The sequence below is a fragment of the Rhea americana genome, unplaced genomic scaffold (genome assembly GCF_003343005.1).
Source record: "Rhea americana isolate MKP2758 unplaced genomic scaffold, rheAme1 scaffold_2, whole genome shotgun sequence".
NCBI lineage: Eukaryota > Metazoa > Chordata > Aves > Rheiformes > Rheidae > Rhea > Rhea americana.
The window spans coordinates 9,346,011-9,370,855 of record NW_028186149.1 but is presented as its reverse complement, the minus strand read 5'-3'; the positions used below and the strand labels follow the sequence as shown (position 1 = coordinate 9,370,855).

General features: G+C 39.0%; 1 protein-coding gene across 2 annotated transcripts in view; it reads right to left on the bottom strand.

The window, feature by feature from the left end:
* The window catches only part of PDE8A (phosphodiesterase 8A), a 134,464-nt gene extending 109,642 nt beyond the window's left edge, over positions 1-24,822 (bottom strand). For both annotated transcript variants that reach the window (XM_085303459.1, XM_085303460.1), the window contains exon 1: positions 23,641-24,822. In XM_085303459.1, coding sequence (XP_085159585.1) covers positions 23,641-23,901 — 261 coding nt within the window. In that variant the 5' untranslated portion in view covers positions 23,902-24,822. The remainder of the gene's footprint in view (positions 1-23,640) is intronic.
* Between the last annotated feature and the right edge of the window lie 23 nt (positions 24,823-24,845).

The following is a 24,845-nucleotide window of genomic DNA, read 5'->3' as shown; positions in this document are numbered from 1 at the left end:
TTCTGTAATGTTTGGTCCAAGATAAGTCACCAACAATAAAAGAGCACTTTCCTATACATCTCGTTTTAGTGATCTCTCTCAGACTTAATCTGCTAACTATGCTGACAAAAACAAGCTTTTACTACTGTTAGCTCTGCAAAACTAATATAACTATGGCTGAGCGAGCTGGAATTTTTATTACTGGCAATGAAGTAAGATTCAGGCAGAAAACAGCTTGATTGTCAAATCCAAATGTGAGAGTTTGAAATATTAGCTGTTAAAAAAATTACCTTTTGATTTGTAAACTAAGCAAAGTTTTATCTGAATGTGATTGAGAGAGAACAAGTGTGAAACCTCCTGCTGTCATTTGACAGAGTCACTTCTGGAAACAATTCCGCGGTAGGGTAGCAATTGTTCGCCCTCTTTGCTTTCTGCCAGCCTCCATCCGCCACTTCCACATACAGCTGGAAGATGCAGCACCAGCTAAGGAATGCTGCAAAGCTCTAAACATCTCTGAGGTTTGTCGAAAGCATATGGGAACAGTCAGAAAGATAAGAGACATGGAAGAAAAGGTATGTTCCTGGAGAGCCTAACCCCTGCTCAGTTATACTCTGGGCTCTGCCACTGCTCAGCTTGAGACTATTTTTCCCTAATGTGCAAGACCAAAAACTGCAAGCACAGAAAAAAMCCGTTGCCTTATGGCCTTGCTGACCTCCCCCTCGGAGTCCCGTTATATCCCCATCATTCTCCCCAGCCTTCCAGATTTTAAGTGCATCTGACAGGAATTGTATGGGCAGTCCCTACTTCTGCACTGCCAGGGACCAACTGACTGCAGGTGCCTTGACAGCCAGCCTGACACCTCCCTTCGTTCTGCTGCAATCCCACAGCCCTTGTCCAAATTGCACTGAACAAAAAGGGGGACTTTGGGCTCCTTCTCCCATCTCATTAATGGCTTGTTCTCCTCAGGTTTTTGTGAGGGTATCTATGCAGCAGGATGCAGGGCAGTGAACATCAAAGGTAGCTCTGACTTAAGTTTGCTCAGGTGCTGGAAGCAGTATAGCTGTATCACCATAGAACTCTGCACAAATGAGGCTTGATGTTTACACAGCTCTCACACATCCATTACCCAAGCTGGCCCGGTCTATCAAAACTCATTTACGTTCCTCTGCATATTATACTCTACCTCTGCCCTTTAGAAACCCAGAGAGATTTCTTTACTGGTTCAAATGAAGAAGGATCAAATTGTAAAAAGCAGCTCCCATGAAAAAGGAGATCCTCTGCACCTCAGTATGAGACTCAAGTCTCTCATGCTTCCCTGGTGTTTGGTCTGTATTAAGATTTCTTTCTATAGCCCAGAAAACAGTTATCTAATCTCTGTGTAGCATCAGACTGAGTTGAACAGAGTGACATGATCATCTTTCACATATCCAAATTCATCCCAATTTAATCACTTAAAAGCTAAATAAGCAACATTTCCTCCCAGGGCATTAGGCCATTCTAGGGTCAGTTCTCCATTCAGTAAGGAGCTGCCAATCACCCTGGCCATGCTTTGGGGGCTGCRTTCTCAGAACGTATTCTGACATTGCCCATTCAGCCAGGAATGACAAAATTCTTAAGAGAAGTTAAACTACCAACTTAGTCCATATTGGTATTATACTGCTGAGACCTATTTCAGGTGATTCCAGGAGGAAACTTAGGGCTCAATATCTTATCAAAGAAACTCCAACTACTTCATTTATTTTCTGACTACTAGACCTGCCACCTCAAGTCTCAGGCTTCATTCCCAGGGGAGCAGTAGTGCCAGGACTCCTGCTCCCCCACACACCGGCCAGCAGAGCCCCCAGGAGAACAGCGGAGTTGGGGAAGGAAAGTGCGATAGAGTGCTCCAGCCAGCATCAGACACGAGCAGTGGCAATGCTCATTAGAAGACTGCAGTTAACTGGTTCTTCGGTATTGTTTCTGAAGGAGCATTAGTCAACTTCTTTTTCTTTTTTTTTTTTTCAAATCTAGTTCTAATTTAGTACATTGTGTTTACCAAGAGACACTCAGTTCAGCAATCACCAAAAAATGCTTTGTCTTAAAATGTCAGAATACATTTTATGCTGATAGAGTTGTTCACTTCCCTTGGTTTAATACCACAGTTTAAGAAAATTACTTTCTAGAAACAGATAAATTCAGCTGCCTAGGTAGCTTTAAACTACCCATCGAATCACGTATGCTTCCATGGGAGGGCTCCATTTCTGTCCTCCTCACCCGCAATAACACCACTGACGTCAGTCAGGGCAGCCACAGAGAACAACACCGGTTACTGAAGATTACAGCTGCAGTATCAGACACACAATACAACTCACTATTGCAAGCGTGGGTTAACCTGACAATTTCATCTTTTTTCCACTTTAAAACAATAGGAATTAAAATATATTCCAAATACGTTTCATTATAAAAACACATCCATGCAAATATAYGAAAATGAGCTATATATTCTTTTGCATCTAATAAGGTCCTTTTTCCTCCACTTGATAAGTTCATTTCCATAGCTTTATTGTTAATTTTCTTTTTTATTATAAATAACTGGGACACTGGATACCAGTACTGTCATTAATTATGCCAGCAGACAAACAAATCATCTGTTATCAAACTAGATTTCTTCTAATTGCACATGCAGCTCTTACACTCTCTTTTACATAAATAAGAATGAGTATATAACATATCAAAAAATAGCAAGTCATTACAGAGAGTGAATTAAAGGAGACTTTCTAAGAACATCAGTTTTTATTATTTGTACTATGTTAGCACTGAAACGTACAATAGCCCTATAAACATATAGGAGAATAAGCTTCCCGCCTCAATGAGTTCTAAAACGGGTTTTTTTGTTAGCTCTTATGCAGTTCTTTTCACTTCTTTAGAATTGTTTCTGATAAGCAGTCTAAAGATCTGTACAGGATATCCACTCCACACTAGCACAGACATAGAAAGCATCATCACTTGTTTTTCTTCCTAACTTATGTTCCCTCAATGCAGCATAGCTTTTTCTCTCTGATCTCTCCAACAACTCACTTACAAGAACAGAATTTACTCAACAGAATATACTGTTGCAAGTACAGACATTGCTGAACATTAGCAATGACATTTGAAATCATCACGCTAATGGCATATGAAATAGTTTTTATGTATCTTAAAAAAAAAGTGGGGAAGTATATGTAAGTAATGCATTAACTGTGCCTTTGATCAACACCTTTCTCCAGCAAGATTGGGTATCATTTGTATTCAGAAAATAAGAAAAATAAATAACCACAGCTCCAGTCACAGAAAAAAAATCCTTTAAATTAGACAAAGCTAAATGAGAATTTTTAAACTAACAAATGTGTGTAGTCCTTGCACTGCAGTTGCTTATCTTTCACAAAGCAGACAAGCTATACGATGGCCTTGACTGACCATTATACATCATTCAAAGTTAACATTTTTCTATTTGACCATCTTATCTTCCTGCCYGAGCAATGCAAACTGACAAGTCACTAACTAAAACATCATTCTATAGCCCAAAAATTTCTGCCAAGGCAGAATATGATCAATCTCAAGGATTTTTTAAGAGGAATTCAGTGGAAAACAATTGCTGAAAGTACTGAATGCCTTTCCCAAGAAATTCTCTTAGTTTATCTGTGCCGTATTTGCCATTGCAATGCAAGTTTCCTGTCGGGTAATTTCTAGCACTGTGATCCTAGCCATTGTCTGGAAAAGAGGTGGAAAGTTTAGAAATATCTGTTTATTGGCCCTAAAAAGCTGTTATTTTAATGAGAGCAGTTAGAATCAAGCAATTGCTTTCCCTAAGAAGAGAAGTATTTTTAAAAAGCAAGGAAGTGCTGACCCCAATGATGTACTCCAAGTGTGAAACAACATCATGTGAGTGACATGAAAACAGACTGGGAACTCTTGATCCCAGGGCACATGAGGACTCAGTGTACCACAGACTGAGCTTGCCTAGTTTCTGGTTGGAGGGTGTTTACCCTGCAAGTGCCAGCGAATTCAGGATCTATGGAACAACGCTGTCATGAGCTTCAAATATCTAATAGTGTAATGTTTATGGAGGGCAAGGCATTTTGGAAAGAAGCTATAAAAAAGGCAAAGAAAAACTGAAGAACAACAAATAAAATATGGACAATAAATTCAATTTCAGGTTTACTTTCCATAGACTGACCAGGAAGACCATAAAGTGTAAAAAAAAAAAAAAAGGCTCCTTCATGACATACTAACCTATAGCCAGCCCAGGTAAAGGTATTGTACTCATCACAGTAGCACATCTCTGTGCTAAGCCTAACTTTACAGGCTTCATTAGGGTAACATAGCAAATTTAAATAAATTAATTTATATTATTATATACTTTGTTGTTTCTGTGGTTGGCTGTATATCATGTTGGCTTACCACGATAAGTATTACCGTTCCAGTCACTGATACACAGTTCACTGCAAATAGGCTGGAAAGTTTTGTTTAGTGCTGAGTTCTCCAAGTCAGCAGGATTTACTGAGTCATGCTCTCCCACTCACCATCACCCACCTAAACACRGCGCCAGAAGTCACAGAATCACAGAAACGGTAAGGTTGGAAGGGACCTCTGAAGATCACCTAGTCCAACCWCCCTGCTCAGCAGGGTCACCTAGAGCATGGTAGACAGGGTTGCATCCAGGCGGGCCTTGAAGATCTCCAGAGAAGGAGACTCCACAACCTCTCTGGGCAACCTGTGCCAGCGCTCCATCACTCTCACAGGGAAGAAATTCCCCCTCACGGTCAGGCGGAACTTCCTGTGCTTCAATTTCTGCCCGTTGCCTCTTGTCCTGTCACACGGGGCAACTGAAGAGAGTTTGTCCCCGTCCCTTTGACACCCTCCCTTCAGGTACTTGTACACGCTGATGAGATCCCCCCTCAGTCTTCTCTTCCCCAGGCTGAAGAGGCCCAGCTCTCGCAGCTGTTCCTCATGGTGCAGATGCTCCAGCCCTCTGATCATCGTTGTAGCCCTGCGCTGGACTCTCTCCAGTAGCTCCATGTCTCTCCTGTACTGGGGAGCCCAGAACTGGACACAGTACTCGAGATGAGGCCTCCCCAGGGCTGAGTAGAGGGGCAGGATCACCTCCCTCGACCTGCTGGAAACAGTCTTCCTAATGCACCCCAAGATACCAGTGGTCTTCCTGACCACAAGGACACACTGCTGGCTCATAGTCAACTTGTCATCCACCAGCACTCCCAGGTCCTTCTCTGCACACTACTTCATTACAGACCACCTTCCAGTTTTTAGGAGTGCTATATCAGACAGGACGAGTAGCTGAGACCAGCTAATACCACAGCTCTAAGAAAAGCAGCCTTTCAGTTAACACCATGGGCTTCAAGCATCAGCTTGGCTCCAGAATGTCAGTACAAAGAAAGCAGCAAGAGGCTTCGTCTCAGTCTGACACATTATTCTGGTTTACTTGCATAATGCCACCTACTAAAATGAGATTTCCATTTCCCCCAGTCTACTTCAGTGCAATCAAGGGGACAGTCAGGCCTTTCTCAGCCTATTCACACTACTCTCAAGAAACCAAAGATAGATGGTTGGTGGTCCCAAACCAGACTTCTTGAGTAGGGAGTTACTAGATGCAGCTCCTTAAGCAAGGAGGCACTCATGAACAGTCATTTCTGTATTAGTCATCAACTTTGTGCAAGRGCCTTAAAGAATGGGAAGCTCTGAAGGTTATTAAAGATATAAAATAGAAGAAACAGAATAAACACGATACTGTCAAAAAAAATGTGGAAATGATGKCTACTATTTGGACTGTGGAGGAGAGGTAATGATTTTCCTAGTGCTTGTTGAAAAGAAAGGCTAACACAAAGCTAGCTTCAGTTTCAATAGTTTGGGAAGCCATTTCAAAACCCCTAGTAAGTGGGAAAACTATTTCCCAACATGGAAAAGTTCACAACAATTTAACTCCATTCTGCAATCTAACACGGGTGTAAGCCATCATCACTGGGCCACAGATGTATGGCATGTAACCGCCATTTTCCATTTCTGATCAAAATTAAGTTTGAACACAGCTATTTGTGCAGGAATTCCTCTTTTTATAGCAAGTATCAATATTAACTGACATGGTTTCAAAAAATAGAAGGAAAATGTTTAATGTTGCAAACAAATACCTTTAAACTATTGTGAAATCTGTCAGCACAAGCTGAATCATACAAAACTAGGAGTCCACACTTAATGTCATTTATGACAGTCTCCATTCATATTTAAATAACTAAAACTCATATGCAAAAACTGTAATTAAGTAATTTGCACATGAACTGATTATTTATGTTTTGTGCTATGAAAAACRTAAAACAGTTTTCTCCTACAATATGTTACTTATTTTGGTTAAGCAACATGAGAACATACCTACAATTTAAAATGTCAGCAAGGAAAACATTTTTAAGCAGAGAAAAACACCACAATTTTGAAAGCTGATGAAAAACATTTTCTCGTATCACAGGTTAGAAATAAGTTTACTAGTCTTCAGCTGAAGTCGGAGAAAAGCTAATTTTTTGGTTTATTGATTTTATGTATGCATCTAGGAAAATACTCCTCTARTATCAGATTTATTTATAATAATGGCATTTTAAAGGCTACTGACCACAGTATAAATGGTTAAGAATATACTGTGTGTACTGAATAAAGAAATTCAGGGCGGGTCCTGTTTACTTGCTATGCTTCTTTGTAACACAAAGATTCTCTCACTACTAGGATAGTGGTTTTGTGTCAGTTGGGGGAAAGAAGCTAGACCTTCTGTGAAAACCTTAACCCAACAAAAGCTTTTCTTTAAAAAAATAAAAAGTACTAAGTAAGGGATGCTGACATGGTCAGTGAGGTGATGTGTACTACTTGTAGCAAAAAGTAGTTATATATAGATATATACACAAGTATCAGAAGCATAAAAATAGCAGTCAAAGGAAAATCATAAGGCCAACAGGAATGAGAGATGATTTTTAAAGACTGTATCTCTTAGAAGGGATACAGGAAGGAACCTGTAAACTACAGACCACTATGGATGCAAAGTAACAAGGTCAATCAGAAACATGCAATGAAGTGACTCTTCTGCTATGGAAGCAGCTGTGGCATCACACCTGTATAACAAGCTGCTCTTCTGCATTACCATCAAATTGGCACCAAATCATAATCGGTACAYTGATACCCCATATGTACAATAATAATCTGTCCCATACTCAAACACAGATCTAGGATAGTTTCACGAGATAATTATTAATGATATACTGGGTACTTAACAAGGCAATTTAACTAACTGAGACTTCAACTTTTCCTTAATAACCTGAAGTTGCAGAATGAAGAGTCACATACTCAAAGCAAGTTCTGAAGAGCAAAGTGTCCTACAGTCAGAGGCACAAAAACAGCAACAGAGGACAAAGGCCATTAACAATCACTTATTTGTCCTCATTCAAGGACTGTTCATTCCTGTTTGTTCCACTGCCTGGTCTAGCCTGTAAAGCCTTGCTGACAAAAGCAGCCTTTCCTTACCAAAGGCTTCTAAATATATACATTTTGTAGATATTTCATAGTCTGGCAAAACTATTTCCTGTTTAATCTACCTGACCAAACAAGGAAAAATTGCCAGAAAAGCACRTGTACACTGTGTTGCAGTGTCAGAGCAGCATTCAGAACACTTCAGATCTCTCACTGCTACAAATTCTTGCTGCAAAGATGCTTAGCCTCTTAAAAACAGCCCAGTGGTCCATTMAGCTGCACTCCAAAGGCTCACAGTAGAAAAGAAGGAAAAGGGTTCCATTCCCTCTGTACCAAGTTCATTKCACTTCCACAGTTCTATTACAGTCCTGGCCCTGACTGCGTTAAGACTTTGCCTAAAGCAGCAATGTTTCTTAAGTATAATTCCACAAGTCAAGAAATATAGGRAAAAAAAAATCTATTGTGGAAGAAGTTATAGCACTGTATTTATACTCTCAAACAGCATATTGTCACAAGCACATTAGCATCAGTATTGCTGCAATTACAGTAGGGCTTTTACCCTAGCTATGTCAGTAACAAGTCACAGACGTAAAGGACGGACCACCGCACTACTAGCACAAGAGAAGAAAGAGGAAGACGTATTGCCAAAGGCTCTAGGTACTTTTTTCAATAACATATGATGAGATCTCTCAGAGTAGGGTCATGGGTAGCAGGGGAGAGGAGGACTGTCCACTTCTTCAAAACAATATTTACTCTTTCTCCAAAGCCAAGTTGAGGAAACCCAGCTAGCTAAACTGGAATCAGTCAGCCTCCATTACCTTCAGCAGGTGTTGTACCATCTCTTAGCAAGACTAAATTTTCAGGTCAGAGAAGGAAGAAGAAGAAAGTATAAGAATAAACCAGATCAATTCATTCATAAAGAAAACAGATACTGACAAACGTTCTCTATTTTTAAGTGAGCTAAGAAGTGCATATGTATAATCATTTAAGAGAAAAAGTCAAAAATTTATTGTAGCTCTCACACAGGAGYTGCAACCCATGAAACTCAGCCATGGCCAATATCCTCACTCAAAACTGTTTCACAGCATGTATCAAACAGCATTGGCTTCAACTTGCAAAGTAGTATCTGCACTACACAGCACTACACTACAGTCCAAAGTATTTTTAATATCCATTAAAGAAGGTCTTAATTGGTTTTAGAAGAAACAGGACTGCAGTAATAAATTTGCTCTTTTGAAGTGCGAGTTGGAAATTGTACCCTCCTGTCAGCAGGTTCACTGTATAACGTATTGTAAAGCTTTGTAGGCAAAGAAGCTGTAGCTTGCAGTTAATGAGCCATTCAAAAGTATCTATGAAATTGTCAACTTAATTAAGCTAAGTTTAGTTAACAGTCATCTTTTAAGTCTTGCGTGAAGATGTAGGCTCTGAAAGTGCCCAGCTATGCACTGCAGCAAAGTGCCTTGTATTTCTCTGGTCATGTGATGAGAGATAATGCCGTTTCACAAAGTGTCTTAAGAAAGCCCCCTGGTTATCTCAGCATGCCTGGGAGCTTCATACTTTTTTTATTTTTAGAGAGTAAAGAGGCACAAGCATTTGAGAACAGCCAGCAATGGCTTCTTAAGATATTCTGATCTCTGGAAAGAAATTAATGACTTAGGGTGAGGAAGGAGAGCCTGCTCAGGAAAACTTCTTTTGCAGATCCTAGCTTTCATCACTCTACTGAGTTCTGCAGATAGGTGAAYTGACGTGATAGTCATGATCTGAGAGGCTTGTCCTACTCAGATGAGGACAAAAAGTTTCAGACATCATTGGCTAGAACAGGCTGCTCTATATGGCCTAAACATACTCCAGATGGAAGAGAACCAATCTCCTTCCTTRCTTTTGTTCATGGCTTTGAACAAAGCACTTCAGTCCATACCATTGTCCTTCCTGTATCTTAAACCAGGTTAGCACATGTTAAAGATCTTGCCCAAACTAGATTCAAAAACAAGACCTTAGAGCATACCAATTTAGTGTTTTGATTTCTATTTAAATTAACAGCTAACTAATTGGAAAACATCTTGTACATACTCCTCTGGACAGTCTGTTCACATCTGTTCCAGGACAAAAATATCTGTATTAACCAAACTGAGTTAYAGCCATCAATTAATCTGAGTTTAAGAACTTGTGTGTAAACATACCATTAATCACTAGCCTCAGTTCATTCCTCAGAGTTCAAGGTTTCTCAAACGTGATTTGGACTCTTAAGGATATGCAGCACCAAACAACAGCAGGAGTGCAATGCTGTTCCAGCCGCAGTCACTTCAACCTGTCAGTCCCCTATCATGCTTCTCCCTCTCCAGAAGTTTTGCTGATTTACCTTAAGATCATTAAAATATCTCAGAATGAGCTGTGGAGGCCCCTCGTTAGGAGAATCTCTTAAGATTTATACTTGATGGCTGGGACCATGTTAGGAAAGATGATGAAAAAATGCCAAGCCCTTCACTCACATCCACTTCTCTGTAAAACGGAAAAAAAAAAGAAGAAAAAAAAAAGGTGTATGAGGTACTGTACAGATCCTTAAAATCCTTACAAAGCAGCATAAAGCTAGTATTAGTTAAGCATTTAAAGACGCCCAGGTAAAACTGCACATGTGTATTTATTACTACTTACTGTATTATTACAGAGCTGAAGGGGAAGTAGATTCTGTAGTCAAACTGACTGTCCACAGCCACAAAGGCTGCTCTGCTTTCAGGTGGGATCAACAGAATGCACTTCCTGGTGCATTTAACCTGAAATGGGATAGCACTGTCACAGTAAATCCTAACAAATGGATGCAACTGGGTATTTCTCTAATCAGTCAGTTGGAATGCGAGTCAGCTGGGGAAAAAATGTAAGGAGCCACAGACCAAAACTATCAGGTTTCCTAAGGGTAGATGACAGTTCTTTGCAGGTCATCCATGGAGAAAGGGCAAGAGACTGCCTGGCCTCATTGCTAAACGCACACTTTAGGAAACAACAGATTGAAAGAGGCAGTGTCCTTGCTCTAACTGACAAGGGAAAAAATTTGGAAGTTTTCTTAGACTTCTAGGGCAAATTAAGATCAYTCTTCCATGACTAAGCAAAGATACCTTGTCACGGTTCTGCTATGAAAAGTATACCCTATCAGTGGGGTCCTTATGTAAATACGAACAATGCACAAAAAGTCTGGGAAGTCGGAGGAGACCCTGCTCTGTATTCTCTCTGCAAAGACAGCCAAGGCTTCTGCAACCTGTGAGCAAAATCATTCACTATCATGATCTCAGAGTCAAACACAGGATCCCATCACTCGCATTTTGCACTGATCTCTATTCTTGACCTCACAACTAAATTTAGCAGGTAACGATAAAGTTGTGCAATATATCAGGGCAAGGATTTACTAATCCAAATAATTTCTGCACATACAAAAGAGTTGAACATGACAACTCTGTCTGAACACCTGCAGCCTGCAACTTTCTACTGCAGCCCAAAGGCCACAATAGAGAAATATGAAAAAGCCTCCATTCGTTGACTTTGTACCAGGTTTATTTCGCTTCCATAGTCCTCAAACTTCACTAGTCTGCTTTTTCTTTATATAACAACATAGCAAACTTACTCCAAGAAGTGAAATTTACCCCATGAACGGCGTCCCACAACCTTAGCAGAGTATATCAGAAGAAAGTTCATGCTGCCAAAGGGACACAAAAAAGCTTTGTAATAGCTCTTAGAAATCAGAACAGCCAAGATAAAGTTAGGATATAACTTCAGAGCTGTCTAACCTCCAAAAGCAGTCCTTTTCAGTTTAACTGGCAAAATAAGAGATGGTATACTCAACACACTCTTTTGATAGACCAGCTATTAATCTCATTTTAAGCAATCCACAAGCTGAGCTCTTTTGAAAATCTGAACTTAATCATGCTTCTCTGAAAATCTGGTGTCTGGCAATTTTCCCATCGTCACACGGTGACTCAGGGATAAACCCAGGGATCACCCAAACCTTTAGACTTTCACAGATTTATTCCAACCACTAGGCAGGGCTTGCTCCCTCCTCCCCAGTCCCACTCTGTAACTTTGAGGTTTCACACTATTACTCAAAACAAAACAAAACAAAACAAAAAGCTATAAACGTATAAACAGTGACAGCATATTTATGTTTTCAGCAAAATATTATAAACTGATACATAAATATTTAGCTCTGGGAATCAATAGGAAAAAGTGCCCCCCAAAATTCTATTTTAACTACTGACCGTCCTTCAGGAACACGCACTGTCTTCTCCTTTCTCACCAACACCAAGCGTGACAGGGACAGATCAGCTTCCTCACTCAGTAGTGTCAGCTAGCGTTGGCAGTGCCAGTGAAGCTTCCACCACACAGACCATGATTTTCCCTTAATATTCAGATGCTTTTTCAAGTTAAACCTTTTATTATTAACAAGGATCATACAAGCTGAATCTCTCTTCTCCCCAGAAAGCTGGTCCTTGCTTCTCAGTGCCATTGTCAAAAGCAGGGTGCTGTGAAAAGGCTATGCATGCTATTACTTTTTTGAGAAAATTTGGTTCCCAACAAGCTACTGTTCTAACACACTCATTTTAAAAAAGCTGTAATAAGCCATAATATGTCAGAAAATATAAACTGCTCCTAAAAAAAAAAAAAAAAAACCCAACAAGCTACTGTTCTAACACACTCATTTTAAAAAAGCTGTAATAAGCCATAATATGTCAGAAAATATAAACTGCTCCTAAAAAAAAAAAAAAAAAAAAAAAAAAAAAAAAAAAAAAAAAAAAAAGCGGTTGCATCAAAATAAAGTTTGGTAAAGGCAAAATAGTAGCCACATGATTCATGGGGCAGGGAGGAAAGTAGTATTCTTCTTATTAGGTTTAGAGGCTGTGACTGACAGCACTGCCACTGAATTTGACTTGACTGCTGTAGTGACAGATCTTCCTTCCAAGGCATTAAACAACAAGGAACAATCCACAACTGACAACATGTGATAATACAACTAAGTGACAGGATAATGAGAACAGCCTTTTTATCTGAAATTCTGCAGAGTGCAGGTCATTTCCACAGCAAARGAGAAAAAGAAAACAAATGCTAAATAAATTAAAAGTTACAGCAGAATCAATGAAAGCATGAAGCAGAGTCTGAGTTCATAGGACTTACTCTTCCTCTCTGTGCAGTTACTGACAAAACAAAAGCTGTTTGGGTTTGCAAAACCTTTTTTGCCTGCGTTCAGAACCTTCTGTCCCTCTAAAATAWCAATGTTACCCTCAGCCTTCTATCTGCAGAATATTCTGCTTTATGTATGAAAAAAGCACCCAGCTTCTCTGATTATGAAAAACTTCCTCAAAATGCAAACACATATTTGGTTRTATTTCGACCTGCTTGTTTTCTTTTAAACTTTCATCAATTGTTCACGGTTCCTGACACAATATTTGCAGAATCAAATACATAAACGTTCCCACATTGATGGCATGTCAGTGCTAAGTATTCACTATCACAGTAGTATGGGTTTTGAAATTATTCCTTCATTTAAAAATTCCATTCAAAGTGTACAATGGTTTTTATTGCACTTGTCTACTTAGCAAATAAGTCATAAGGAGATAAAACTAAAATATTATTATGATATTACATGCCAAAAGTGTGAAAAATGAGAAGTAAATCAGAATGTCCAGACTAAATCCAGAAGAGGAACATGAAAAACTCTTCTCATTTTTGCAGTTTTAAATAGGTTCCTTGCATCTTTCTCCAAAGCACATTTTCCTGACCACTGTTAAAAGCAAAGCATTGCATTAGATGGACATCAGCTTGACCTGAGAGCAACTCTGATGTCCTAAATACATGACAGCTTTGATACTCTATGACACATAATTAAGATCAAGCATGTAAGTAGAAACATACACTGAGTTGTCCAGAGAGGCCCACAACAACCATTGGCAGTGTAGTTCTGATTTCACTTCARTATCTCTAACCTGGGCCACACTGCTGCATCATCTGCAACTGGAAAACACCAGGCAACATAATGCATCCCAATACACTTCAGATATAAACGGAGAACTACACTGATATGGATATGTAGAAAAAAAARATCCTTTCAAACTTCCAGAAACACAAGGTTTTTAACTTTGAGAAGCACCACTCAAAAATGGCAATATGCTTGGACATTTTATTTATGACCTAAAGCCACAGCAATTTATATTTTTTATATAGCTACTGCTTGATAACAACCTCCACTGCTATAGGAAGCTGAGAAAAAAATACATCTATTTGCCATCCCATTACTCTTGTCTTTAGACAATCTGTTATTGTTATTTTTTTTCCATTAGTTATGCATTAAGCAATCATAAAACCTGGGGCCTAACTGTATGGACTCATACACAAGTTGCACTAAAAAGAATCCACAGAAATTCTACTTACAGACCAAAGATCAAATCCTGGCCATCCTGAAAACTGTAGGAATTCTGCCACTAATTTCAGCACAGCCAAGAATTTGTCTATTGGAGTTATACCGATGTCTTTCTGGAATGACAGAAAATAGCTTAGCCCTTAACACACTATTGCCACTATTTTTATTTTCAAGTTACGTATCCAACAGGGAGCTATTTTCTCCACCAGTAAGAGGTAAACACAGCAGTTCAAGTTCTGACTCATATAGACCCCTCAAGAACACAGATTTTAATGAGGCTGAAGGATCATAATTTTGGACAGAATTTGGACCACCAATAAAACTCTTTGATATTTTGAAAGAAATTCTTCATTTTGCTTTGACAAATAAAACACAGATTTCTTGCTAGTAATACCAGAACCATCCACACTTAGGCAAATGGCAACGCTTCTCTGGATTCCAGTCCATGCAGACTTACATCCTGACATTCATCCTTGGCCCAAGATACTAACTACTAAGTTCCAGCTAATGGAAAAGTGCACCTTTATCAGCAAGTCAAGCTGCAGTAATGTAAAGGGTAAATCACTTCTGCTTCAAGTTACCTATGTAATAAATGTTGTCCTAAACCATTAGTGAAATTTCTCACCAAACTTTTACGAAAATAATTCTTAAAAACTGAACGAAATGGCAGTCAAAGTTACAAAAGGAAGAATCACACAYGGCCAAACTCAGTCTTTAAAGCTGAACACAGATATCAATCTATCTACCTACACAGACACACACCGCATTTAAAAACTTGGAATTAAAACTATGGTTTCAGAAAGAGATTTCCACACGTAAGCATCAGAAGAGAAGCAATCTTGTTAATTCAGTATGAATGAAGATCATCTTCTATCTTATGGTGCAAATAGTGTAGCTACTCCTAAATAAAGAGAGATCGTATTCAAGGCAGATCGAGGTTCTTTTGTTGTACCTTAGATAAAACATAAGCACAGTTTTTTTCAGACAAGATCCTTACAAACAAATTCAGAATGCTGAGCCCTGTCTGAGTTTATTTCTCTGATTAATTTTATTAAACATGATAGCATTGCAAACTTAAAGATGGAAAACTATGGTAAGTAYGTAACTTTTAAAATATATTGTCTTTCAGTGGCAAGTAAGATGGGGCCTCAAAGTTTCCACTGCATCCCAGTAGGGAGCTAAAGGTCATTGCTAACTCAAAGTTAAAAACAATGGGAAGTAAAGGATGTCATTCTTTTATATTTGCCCAGTGATTCTGTGTTTTCTTTGTATGGATTTACTTAGGAAGCTGGGAAGTTTAACAAACAATGAAAAGATCTCAAGGTTACCATTTTTCTCCTAACAAAGCTGTGTATGAGAAATCTGTTCATACCACCTTGTAAGATGTTTGATTTATGAAGAAAAATACTTTTTACTTGAGAAAGTTTGATCTTTCCAAGCACACGAAATGGTCAAAAGTTTTCAACTGAACTTTTAAACTAAAATGAAAAATAATTTTGCTTTTGCAAGAAGAGTGAATTCTCATTACCAATCAAGAAGCAGACATAAAATTAAATCTATTAAAACCATTACTTAACAAATGGATTAACTTCTATCCTGATCAAAAATAAACAAACAAACAAACAAACTTGCTTGAAATGAAGTATCTATTCAATTTACTTAGGAATGAAATACATATTTGACCAACAAGACGACCACCTTTACATCAACAAAACACGCCAAGCTAACTTTAGAGGTCAAGTACAGATTGCCTTTCACATACATGCATACATGGGAAAAGGGACAGCCACGCAGGATGTGGGTTTGAGGTCTGCCCCTTTACACCTCTGAGGGCTTTGGAAGACACTGCAGGACTCCCTGCGCTGCCTTTTCCTGTAAGATTTTCTGCATCACTCTGCCCAGATACACAAGGAAGTGACAACCAGCCTGTTTAGAGCCCACTGCTGCTACTGCTCTGTCATGTTTTGTGCTACCACCTCAACAAGCAGGAGTTAAGGATGGTCTGTAGCCTACATGCGATACTACCTCAAAGCGTCAGGCACTGAAGGCAAGCTGCACAGCAAAAATAGGTCTAAATAAAAAAAGGTCTGCAAGCCCTTCTGACTGCCTGATGATAAATAAAAAATACCAAGCAGGTATTTCTGTCTCCTTTGCAGATTTGCCTGCCCCATTAGACTATGCTGTGACCAAATAACTACAGAAACAAAGCCCTGCCAATATTTGGGAGCATAAAACTAAGCAACTGAACGAGGAACAAATTTTTATGCTGCACCTTCAAAAACCTCTGTGCTTAGCTGGCTTTGTTRCTGACAATTTAACTCCAATAACTGTCACTTGGAAGTGTGTGGTGGGTTTCTGTTGGTGGTGTTTCTTTCTTTCTCCCTCCCCCCCAAATCAATAGACTCTACTCCACCATAAAGATAGGGAAGAAATTCAGGACAYCAAAGACTTCTTCCAAGAAACGTAAGAGGGAAAACAAACAAAYAAAAATCTTCATGATACAAAATAAATCCAGTCAGTCTTCTCYCACATTCCCATACTAAACTTTCCTTCCATCTACCCTACTGCCCTCCCCTAAAAGCCTAGCTATATCATTTGGGACAGAGGAATGATTTTCAGGTAATCTTTCAGGCATGCTCACACGCATACAAAAGCTTAATTCAAACGCAAGGCCAAACAAGCAAGATCGATTCAATTCCATTTCTGTTGAATTCAATTACAGTAGTTGATAATATTAGAAACAGAGTCAGGCTATGTAGGTAGAATTCACCAACCCTCTTTAAGAAGCTGCTGCTAGTGGTAAAAAGTAGGCTCTACTATAATAAAGTAACAGCACAAAAACTTCTCCAAATACAGACAGGCATCTTAATTTGAGTCCCTCATGCTGGAATAGGTGTCTTCTTCATTAGGATTATTATTTTATCCCTAATACTGCTTTTATTTATTGAATTTTTTTTTTTTGTATCTTGAATATTCTTTTTTAACTTCATTCCACATTATTCTGCTTTTCAAGAATCTCTCACTCTCTCTCTAAAATATTATACATTTATATATGCAGCAACAGTTAAAAGACTATCAGAAACCATGTCAAATTACCTTGTCAACCTCATTCAAAATAGATATAACTTATTTCAAAGCATTTCCAAGTCAGAAGAAGTAAATTCTAGCCTTCATTCTTTCTTCTGAAACAAAGCCATACATGTGGAAACTGGTTTATAAAACACTAAGCTTTTTACATAATGTAGAGTGACATATTTACAGATTTTACAAGGAAGAGGAGAAAAGGGCCTGGGAGTTTGATTTGAGGCCAACAGTTCAACCCATAGTAAAAGGGGATGGTCTGGAAGAATGCACAAATTAGACATTCCACTATTTAATTTCACAGCATATGTACCAACATCATTTATTATGTTTTGGCCTTAACAGGGATTTTTGAACAGAACCTAAATGGGGTTGGATGCTGAAATCTTTTTGCAAAAGCAGGGATTTAACAAAATCACCTCCTCAAAGCCTTTGAAAACTTACAATCTGACTCTGAGCAATCAAACTATTTCGTATGTAATGCACATTAAAGCTATTCATTTTGCATTTTGTCATCCCATGCCAATTTAAATTACGGTTAAATGAAGATACTTCATGAATTATTTTACCCAAAGGACTGATAGTAACGAGTAGAATGTCACAGGGCAAGCAAATTCCTGGTGAAACTCCACTGAAATTAATGGATCTAACCTAATTCACACATAAAATTATACACTGGACAAGAAATCATGTTGTATCTGCAATCTCGGAAACATTAAAAACAATGTTTAATTCCATCCGTGGCTGGTAAAGCTGTTTACAATTTGGGTATATTGTGTACACACATAGCACCAAAATAGAAAACAATGCTAAACTGTTCTTGTAAGTATGCAGGTGTTTGCATGGTCCCCTGACAAAATGATACCTTACGTAAAACTTGTTTTGAAATAATTCTACCTTGGGGCCAATCTGCTTGCTTATCATATTTTCTTTAGGTTTCATTCACTTTCTTTTGGGAGCTATTAAGAACTTTAATCATCCATATCTCTAAAGTATTTATTTCTTCTTTGAGGACTGATTTTAAAGTCAGTTGGCACTCTAACTGCTCAAAAAGCAGAGTATTTTAAATGTTTTGTTACTAATCCCTGAGAAGCTCAATTCTGTAGCCCCCTCTTAAGGCAATAGTTACAATAGGTGAATGAAAGTTCATAYAATAACTAAAGTACAATATTAATTTATCGCTGTTGGCAGGCTATCGTAATTTCAATGGCTGTTAAAAATAATCCTCATTCAAATACATCCCATTTTCTTAATATGGACATTTCTTCCAACATAAGGAACATATTAAAACATGCAATAATGGAAGCAAAATAGTTTTTGAACTATTTTTTCTTAGTTTCAAATGAACTATAAGCAACATTCTTAATGAAACACTCTCCATATTCACACAGATCATAAATACCTTCTAATCTAAAATTCATTGAACATAAARTATCTGCAAGTGTATGTAACAATTTCACAATGATCTTTAATTTATATTTACACTTAGCATTTTGCATATTAAAAATTGAACTGTTGGCACCTAGATACTAAGGARACACGGCACCTTGCACTGAGATTTCACATCACCCCTAAGATTGGGAATGGTGGAAAGGGATACAGAACTAGTTACTAGTAAATGTATTGCCTCCAGCTTTTCTCCCTGTCTTACAAGCAAGTACATTCTACTACTAGAAAGTTTCTCACTGTGGATGGACTTACAAATTGATGTAAGCAATACAATAAAGAATACAAAAGATACAACATGGTATAATAAATACCTAGAGCTGTAGAAATCGAGATTTGTTTTTAACGCTACCCTTATTGACCCATTCAAGTGGCAAAAAGGGAAAAGCTTAGAAATTTTCTACTGAACCCAAAATGGCCAGGCAATAGGCACAAAGTTCAGACTGGGGCAGTGAAGAACAATGCAAAGGGCAAAGAAGAGACCGTGTTTCATGCCTAGCAGCTGAATTTATGAGCTGGAAGGAGTCTCAGAGGTGTTCTTATTAACAGTARGTACTCCAAAAATTCAGAGTCAAGCCTTGCTCATCTCAGTCACACAAGAAATTGCTCTGAGATGCAGTGACACATTTAGCACGAGTTGGTTTGCATGACCAGGAAGGGACTACTAATAACTCTTTAAAAATTAAAAAATCGTATTAGGCTGGACATAGTGGACATAGTGGTCAAGTGATCTATATGCTGCGAGCGATTTAAAGTTTGCTCTGTTCCAGTTCACATTATAAACAAAAGGAAATTAAAAGGTAAAGACAAAAAACAGATTTAAATATTAACCCAACCAGGAATATGAAAAGCTCATGTGTTACTACATCAGTTTACTTCACAGCATTTCAAAATTAGTCCCCTGCCCCTGGAGAAAAGAGTTTATTTGTTGCAACAAAAGTATTAGAAAAGTCAGTCTAGGAATCTGAGCCATAAAGACTGAAAAAAGTTAGCGTATCTTAGCGTGGGAAGGATCCTCTCAGTGGGAGCAAGGATCTCTGTACATGAGGGCTGACGTCAGTGGAAGTGGGAGGGAAATGGTGATGGGGAGGTTTGTCAGGGAAATGATTGAGGATGGTTTCAGTGGCAACAGGGAGGAATCAAGAGAGGGCTGGATGGCCTCAGTGGAAGTAGGGACAGTGCATGTGGGAGTTTCAAATGCAGGGAGAGCTCATGTGTTCCAAGGGGAAGGAATTACCAGAACAGGCAGGAAAAGAGCAGACAGCTTAACAAACTAAATAATGTGCAGCTACATGCTGAAATGAGATCTATTTCGGCACTAAAGGTACAATTTAGCATACAGCCTGCTATATGCAGAATTATGCAACCATTGATTCACAGTGACTGCAATACTAACTGGCAATTTCACAGGTTTCAAATGAAGAAAACTTACTGGCTGTAGTGCCACGGATTTAAACTGGTTGTCCTGTATCAGCTGCTAAATCAAACGGTTGTTCCAAATTTAGCCCTGCAGGCTTAGGCCTACTTTTAATTTAAAATAAGGGAAGTTTGGATTCACTCTCTGATCTCCTCGCATCCAYATTTGCAAAGTTCTGTTAAATATACATGAGAAAGAGTTATACAAGAGAAGAGGAAGGAAATCTCACACACGTAAAAGAATAACAGGGTAAAATAAATGGGCAATATACGTGCTAGATTGTATGTTAATGCATTGTAGAAGAGTGACACACAAACATGATGATGGGACAGCATTTGCTTACAAACACCCAAGACAGTTTTACACGGATGCTCACTAAGTCCTTATATCATGGCAGCATTTACTCTGCTTGTGCTATATGTTAACCAGAAATATTACTCTAAAAGTATTTTAGCAGATTTCTGTAAAGTTAAATACATTGAACTACAAAGACATCCGAGGAAGAAAAACATAACTAAGACATCAAAAAGACAGAATATAACAATTCTGAGTCTACTCTTTTGAGACTTTAAGAGACTAAAAATCCTGGAAACCTCTTCTTTACAACAGTACTGTGCAAGTTTCCTTTAATATTCCTAACATAGCACTATATAATCAAACTTCAGTCACTGTTACTGAGTCTAAATCTTGCTCATCTTTCACTGGTAAAAGTACAGATTTTGAGCTGTGGAGTTTACATTTTGAAGATTAAAGGAAAGGTTTTCATGGCTGATTCACTTTTCACATATGGCACTTATTCCAGGCTGCTCAGAAATTTTCAACTGAATGGCACATATAAAATTACTAATTAAGGAGGGAGATACAGGTGACACTATCAAATATGATCTATTATGAAGCTCCTCTGTTAGCTGCATACTATCACCATTCCTATATATACCCAGAGTAGATATTACTGCATATATCTGTGCGCACACAYGCACTTTCAGAACCACTCTGCAAGCTTCTTATGGATAAAGTTAGGTTTTTCAGTATTAGGAAAGAACACGTAACTTTTCCAGCTGCGCTTTGTGAATGATGCAAATCACAAACCATAGCATGATGACACTACACATTCAGAAAGTAATCCTCTGCAATTTGATCAGCTGAAAGATCTAATAACACAAAAATATAACCGCAGAATGAATCTAGAGGYTAATTAGCAAGATATACAATGCCATTTTATAGTTAGCATTAGTTACTTCTTTTTATGACACTTTCTGTTTTGAAAAATATGCACTATAGCTAACAAACTGATTCAATAAAAGTCACTAAAATACAGCCTATCGTATGTATTTTAACAATCAATGCTAATGCCAACTGAAGTGAAAATTTAAGACTTACACATGGGTCAAGTTTTGTTCTTAGCTCTCACAGAAGATTTTTTTGGCTTTATTCTGTGCATATACAATGAAAAAATGTGAATGAGTTTCAGTTACAGTGCCCTGGACTGATGTAAAAATGCTATTGAGGCATGTTACTGGTTATTCACACAAATTCTGATTACAATACCAATGGCCAAAGCACAAAAGGTATGAAGCATCTTCTGTCTATTGAGGGTATCCCAGGACCAGAAGAGGCATATGCTACACCTCGCAGAATAACAATAATTTGTAGCACCACACTACTTCTCACAGTTTTTTCTCAGACCAAAATCCTTTTAACTTCAAAASTGCATGATATCCTGCCCAAGGCTTCTTTTGGCTTCAATGATTTCAAGCTCCTCTTCCTTATCTTCAACATTTTCACACTTTGTTTCTTTCTAAACAACTTCACTGTACTGTGAAGAGAGAAACTGCAATAGTATKACTCTCTTTCCGGCACAACTTCCAAGACAACATGGTTAAACTCTAGCACAGTAAAAGCTATATATGATCATAAGATATATACTGATGATAAAAGCACAGAATAAAGTACCATGCTGCTTTATATCTGAGGAGTATTACAGGATTTTACACATGCAAATCATGAAGATGTGATATTCAGATTTTGCATTAAATTTGTCACAAACAGTGTTCTACTCTCACTTTGCAAAACTCACTGTTTTGCAGAAAYGTGCTTACAGTAATGACAAGGGTAGGATATATGACTGAATAATAAAAATCAGAATAATTGCCAATGAGATCGCAGTATGTATGTGAACCAAAATCAACCATAATGCATCTGGCTTAATTATACAAACCTAATAACAAGTAGTTTTTACAAAGTTCCTGATATCAAACAACAAAATAAAACAAAAATAAGTCTGCTTCCTATGCATGCTTATGGAAATGGGTTTCAAGGTTGTTTTCCTTCCCACCTCAAGAAGCACACAGAAGACAAAATCATACAATATAAAGAATATTTTCATTTAAAATTTTTAATGGACAATTAAAAATTAKGATAGCAAAAGAGCTGTCAGGATTCTGATGGTAACGTAAATTTCCTTACTGAGGTTACCAAGATTTCATAAGCATGCCTTTAGTGTGTGAACTGTGCTCTAAAGTTCAGTTTCCTGCACAGTATTATTAACATGGAATTTTAGTTTAATGTAACATTATTCACATTCATGTTCTGGTTTAGGCATTGTTAATTCCTTCTTCAACTCACTGCATACAGAATGTGTCCACATTTTCTACGGTTTCTAAAAAAAAAAATCTATGAACTGATCTAGAGTAAGACAATAGAACAAATTCACCCACAATACTGAAGAAAATTATYCCAGGTCAATGCTCTAGAAGCTGCCTTAATAAGTATATAAAAATTCTAGGAAAATTGCAAATTATTAGAGTTTCTGTGAGCCTGCAAAATAGTTGACATTTTGGTAGTTCCTGCCTGCATCTTGAGCCTATATCTTATATTTACAGCATGTGTATCTCAGTTCTTATCACACTAACCCAGAGCAGATCAGCCATGTTATATAATATCCCTGGGAAGCTACAAATGATTTTTTTTTAATTTGCAATTATTTGTTTTTACAAAAAGAGACAATTCTCCAAATAAGAAAAAATACAGAATAACCAAAAACTATAGTATCAGAAACTGAAGTGTAACCCATAAACAAGTGGCAACCAACGGAAAGTAGAGAGACCAGCAAGCACTCGGCACCTCTAACTCTCTCACTTGAAAAAAACACAGATTACAATTTTTTTTCAGTATGGGTCTCTCTCTGCATGTAGGCCTTCTACTGTACTCCATACAAAAGTATACACACTAACACATACACAAAAATACTCTAGAAAATATCCCATTTGCAGCAACAGACAAGGTCAACAAGTTGTTAATGAAATCAGCACCCAGAAAAAAAAAAAACGCTGTCCTCTTCTTTCAACTTTCTGACTGGAAGGAAGAGGTATGCAAATTCATCAGCTCATCTAACTGATCGCTTCAGACTGTGATCTGCCTTTGTCTCGAGAAAAAGGCAAGCACAAACAGCAGCAGTGCACAACTCAGTACAAACAAACATGTAAAATACACAAATTAGCGTCAGTGCAGTTCATGCATGACAGTCCCACCACAGACAGGCCCTCTGCATTCACAAGACTCGCACCCCTGGCTCTAACGATTGATGAGGACAATTACACCCTTCTCCTTCGCAGCACTAAGAAAACTTTTTTTGTGGAATGAAGAAGGAGGCTTGGGAACATCTATAAAGTTGCTTCATGAGACCGATTAGTTTATAAATGAAATAGCACAAGCCAGGAAAAGCTCCCCCACAATGTATTATTGTATTATTACTTAGACAGGGAGACTCCTTGGGTTAAATCGCTACAGCCAGCKCCTGTTTGAGAGAAACAGTGCTTACGTTTAGCACCCTTTTTACCTTAACACTGGATCTGCTGGTCTGAGTCTCTGCCTCCATGCTCTGGCTGTTCTCCCTCTTGTCTTTCTTAGAGGAATTAGTCCTCACCTTATAAGTGGATGTGTTGGAGGATTTAATGAATAATCCTGGGACGGGGTTGCCTTGCTGTTGTTGAGACATGGTTGTGTTGGTCTGGTGAGGAGAATTGCACTCCTCCGACTCTTTGCTACTGTGATAGACCACTCTGCTGTCAGAGATGTGGATGCTTGGAGCACAGCCCATGCTTTGTGGCCACCTGGGGAATATTTCTAAGTTGTATATATATATATATGTGTGTGCGTGTATATATATATATATATATATCTATATATATCTTTCCGTTGGTGTTTTCCCTCTGCTTAATTTTTTGTTAACAGGTTGAATCTCTTTCCTGTGTCTCCGCTACACTCTGAAGCATTGTCATCGGTCCCTTCTACACCACCAGAAACGTGTCTGTTCTCCGTGTCCTCCAGGAAACGGGTCCTTTTAGCTCAGGAGTGGGTTGGGGAGGGGAGGGAAATCAAGAACTGGTCGACTTCATTTTTTCACAGATTAATTTTTCTAAGCCATCTGAGAATCTTGGTAGGGTTTTCTTTCCTTCTAGGGAAGAGGAAGTGGGGAAAAAAGGAGGRAAAAAAAAGCAAAAGTAAAAAATAACAAAAACCCCCAAACTCCACGACCACACGCGCGCACCCCCGGCGCCCTCTCGGGCTAGGCGCTCGGAGCGGCCGGGGGCACTGCACGGCGCATTTTCCACCTGGGTTTGCACAGCGTTACCGATTAACCCGGGTGCGGGCCGGGGCCGGGGGGCCGCTCCCCACCTCGTCCCCCGCGCTCCCCGCCAAGCAGCGCTTACTCCGTACGTCCCGCTCGGTGCTTTGCCGTGCTGCGCTGCGCTGCGCTCGGGGTGTGCTTTGCGGTTTGTTTGGGGCCGAGCTGGAGGCGGGGGGGGCAGAGTAGTGGCGGCGGCGGGGGAGAGGGGGAGCAAAAAATAAAAATGAAAAAGCCCCGCCGCCCCGCGGAGCCGGGTGCGCTCCTCACGCCGCGCGGCGCATGGCCCGCGCCTCCTCCCGCTCCGTGGCGGCGGCAGCGGGCGGCCGCCGCGGCGGTGACATTCAGGTCCCTGCCGTCGGAAGGAAGAGCCCCCCGTCAGGCAGCGCAGGGGCTCCCTCGCCGCCGCAGCGGCA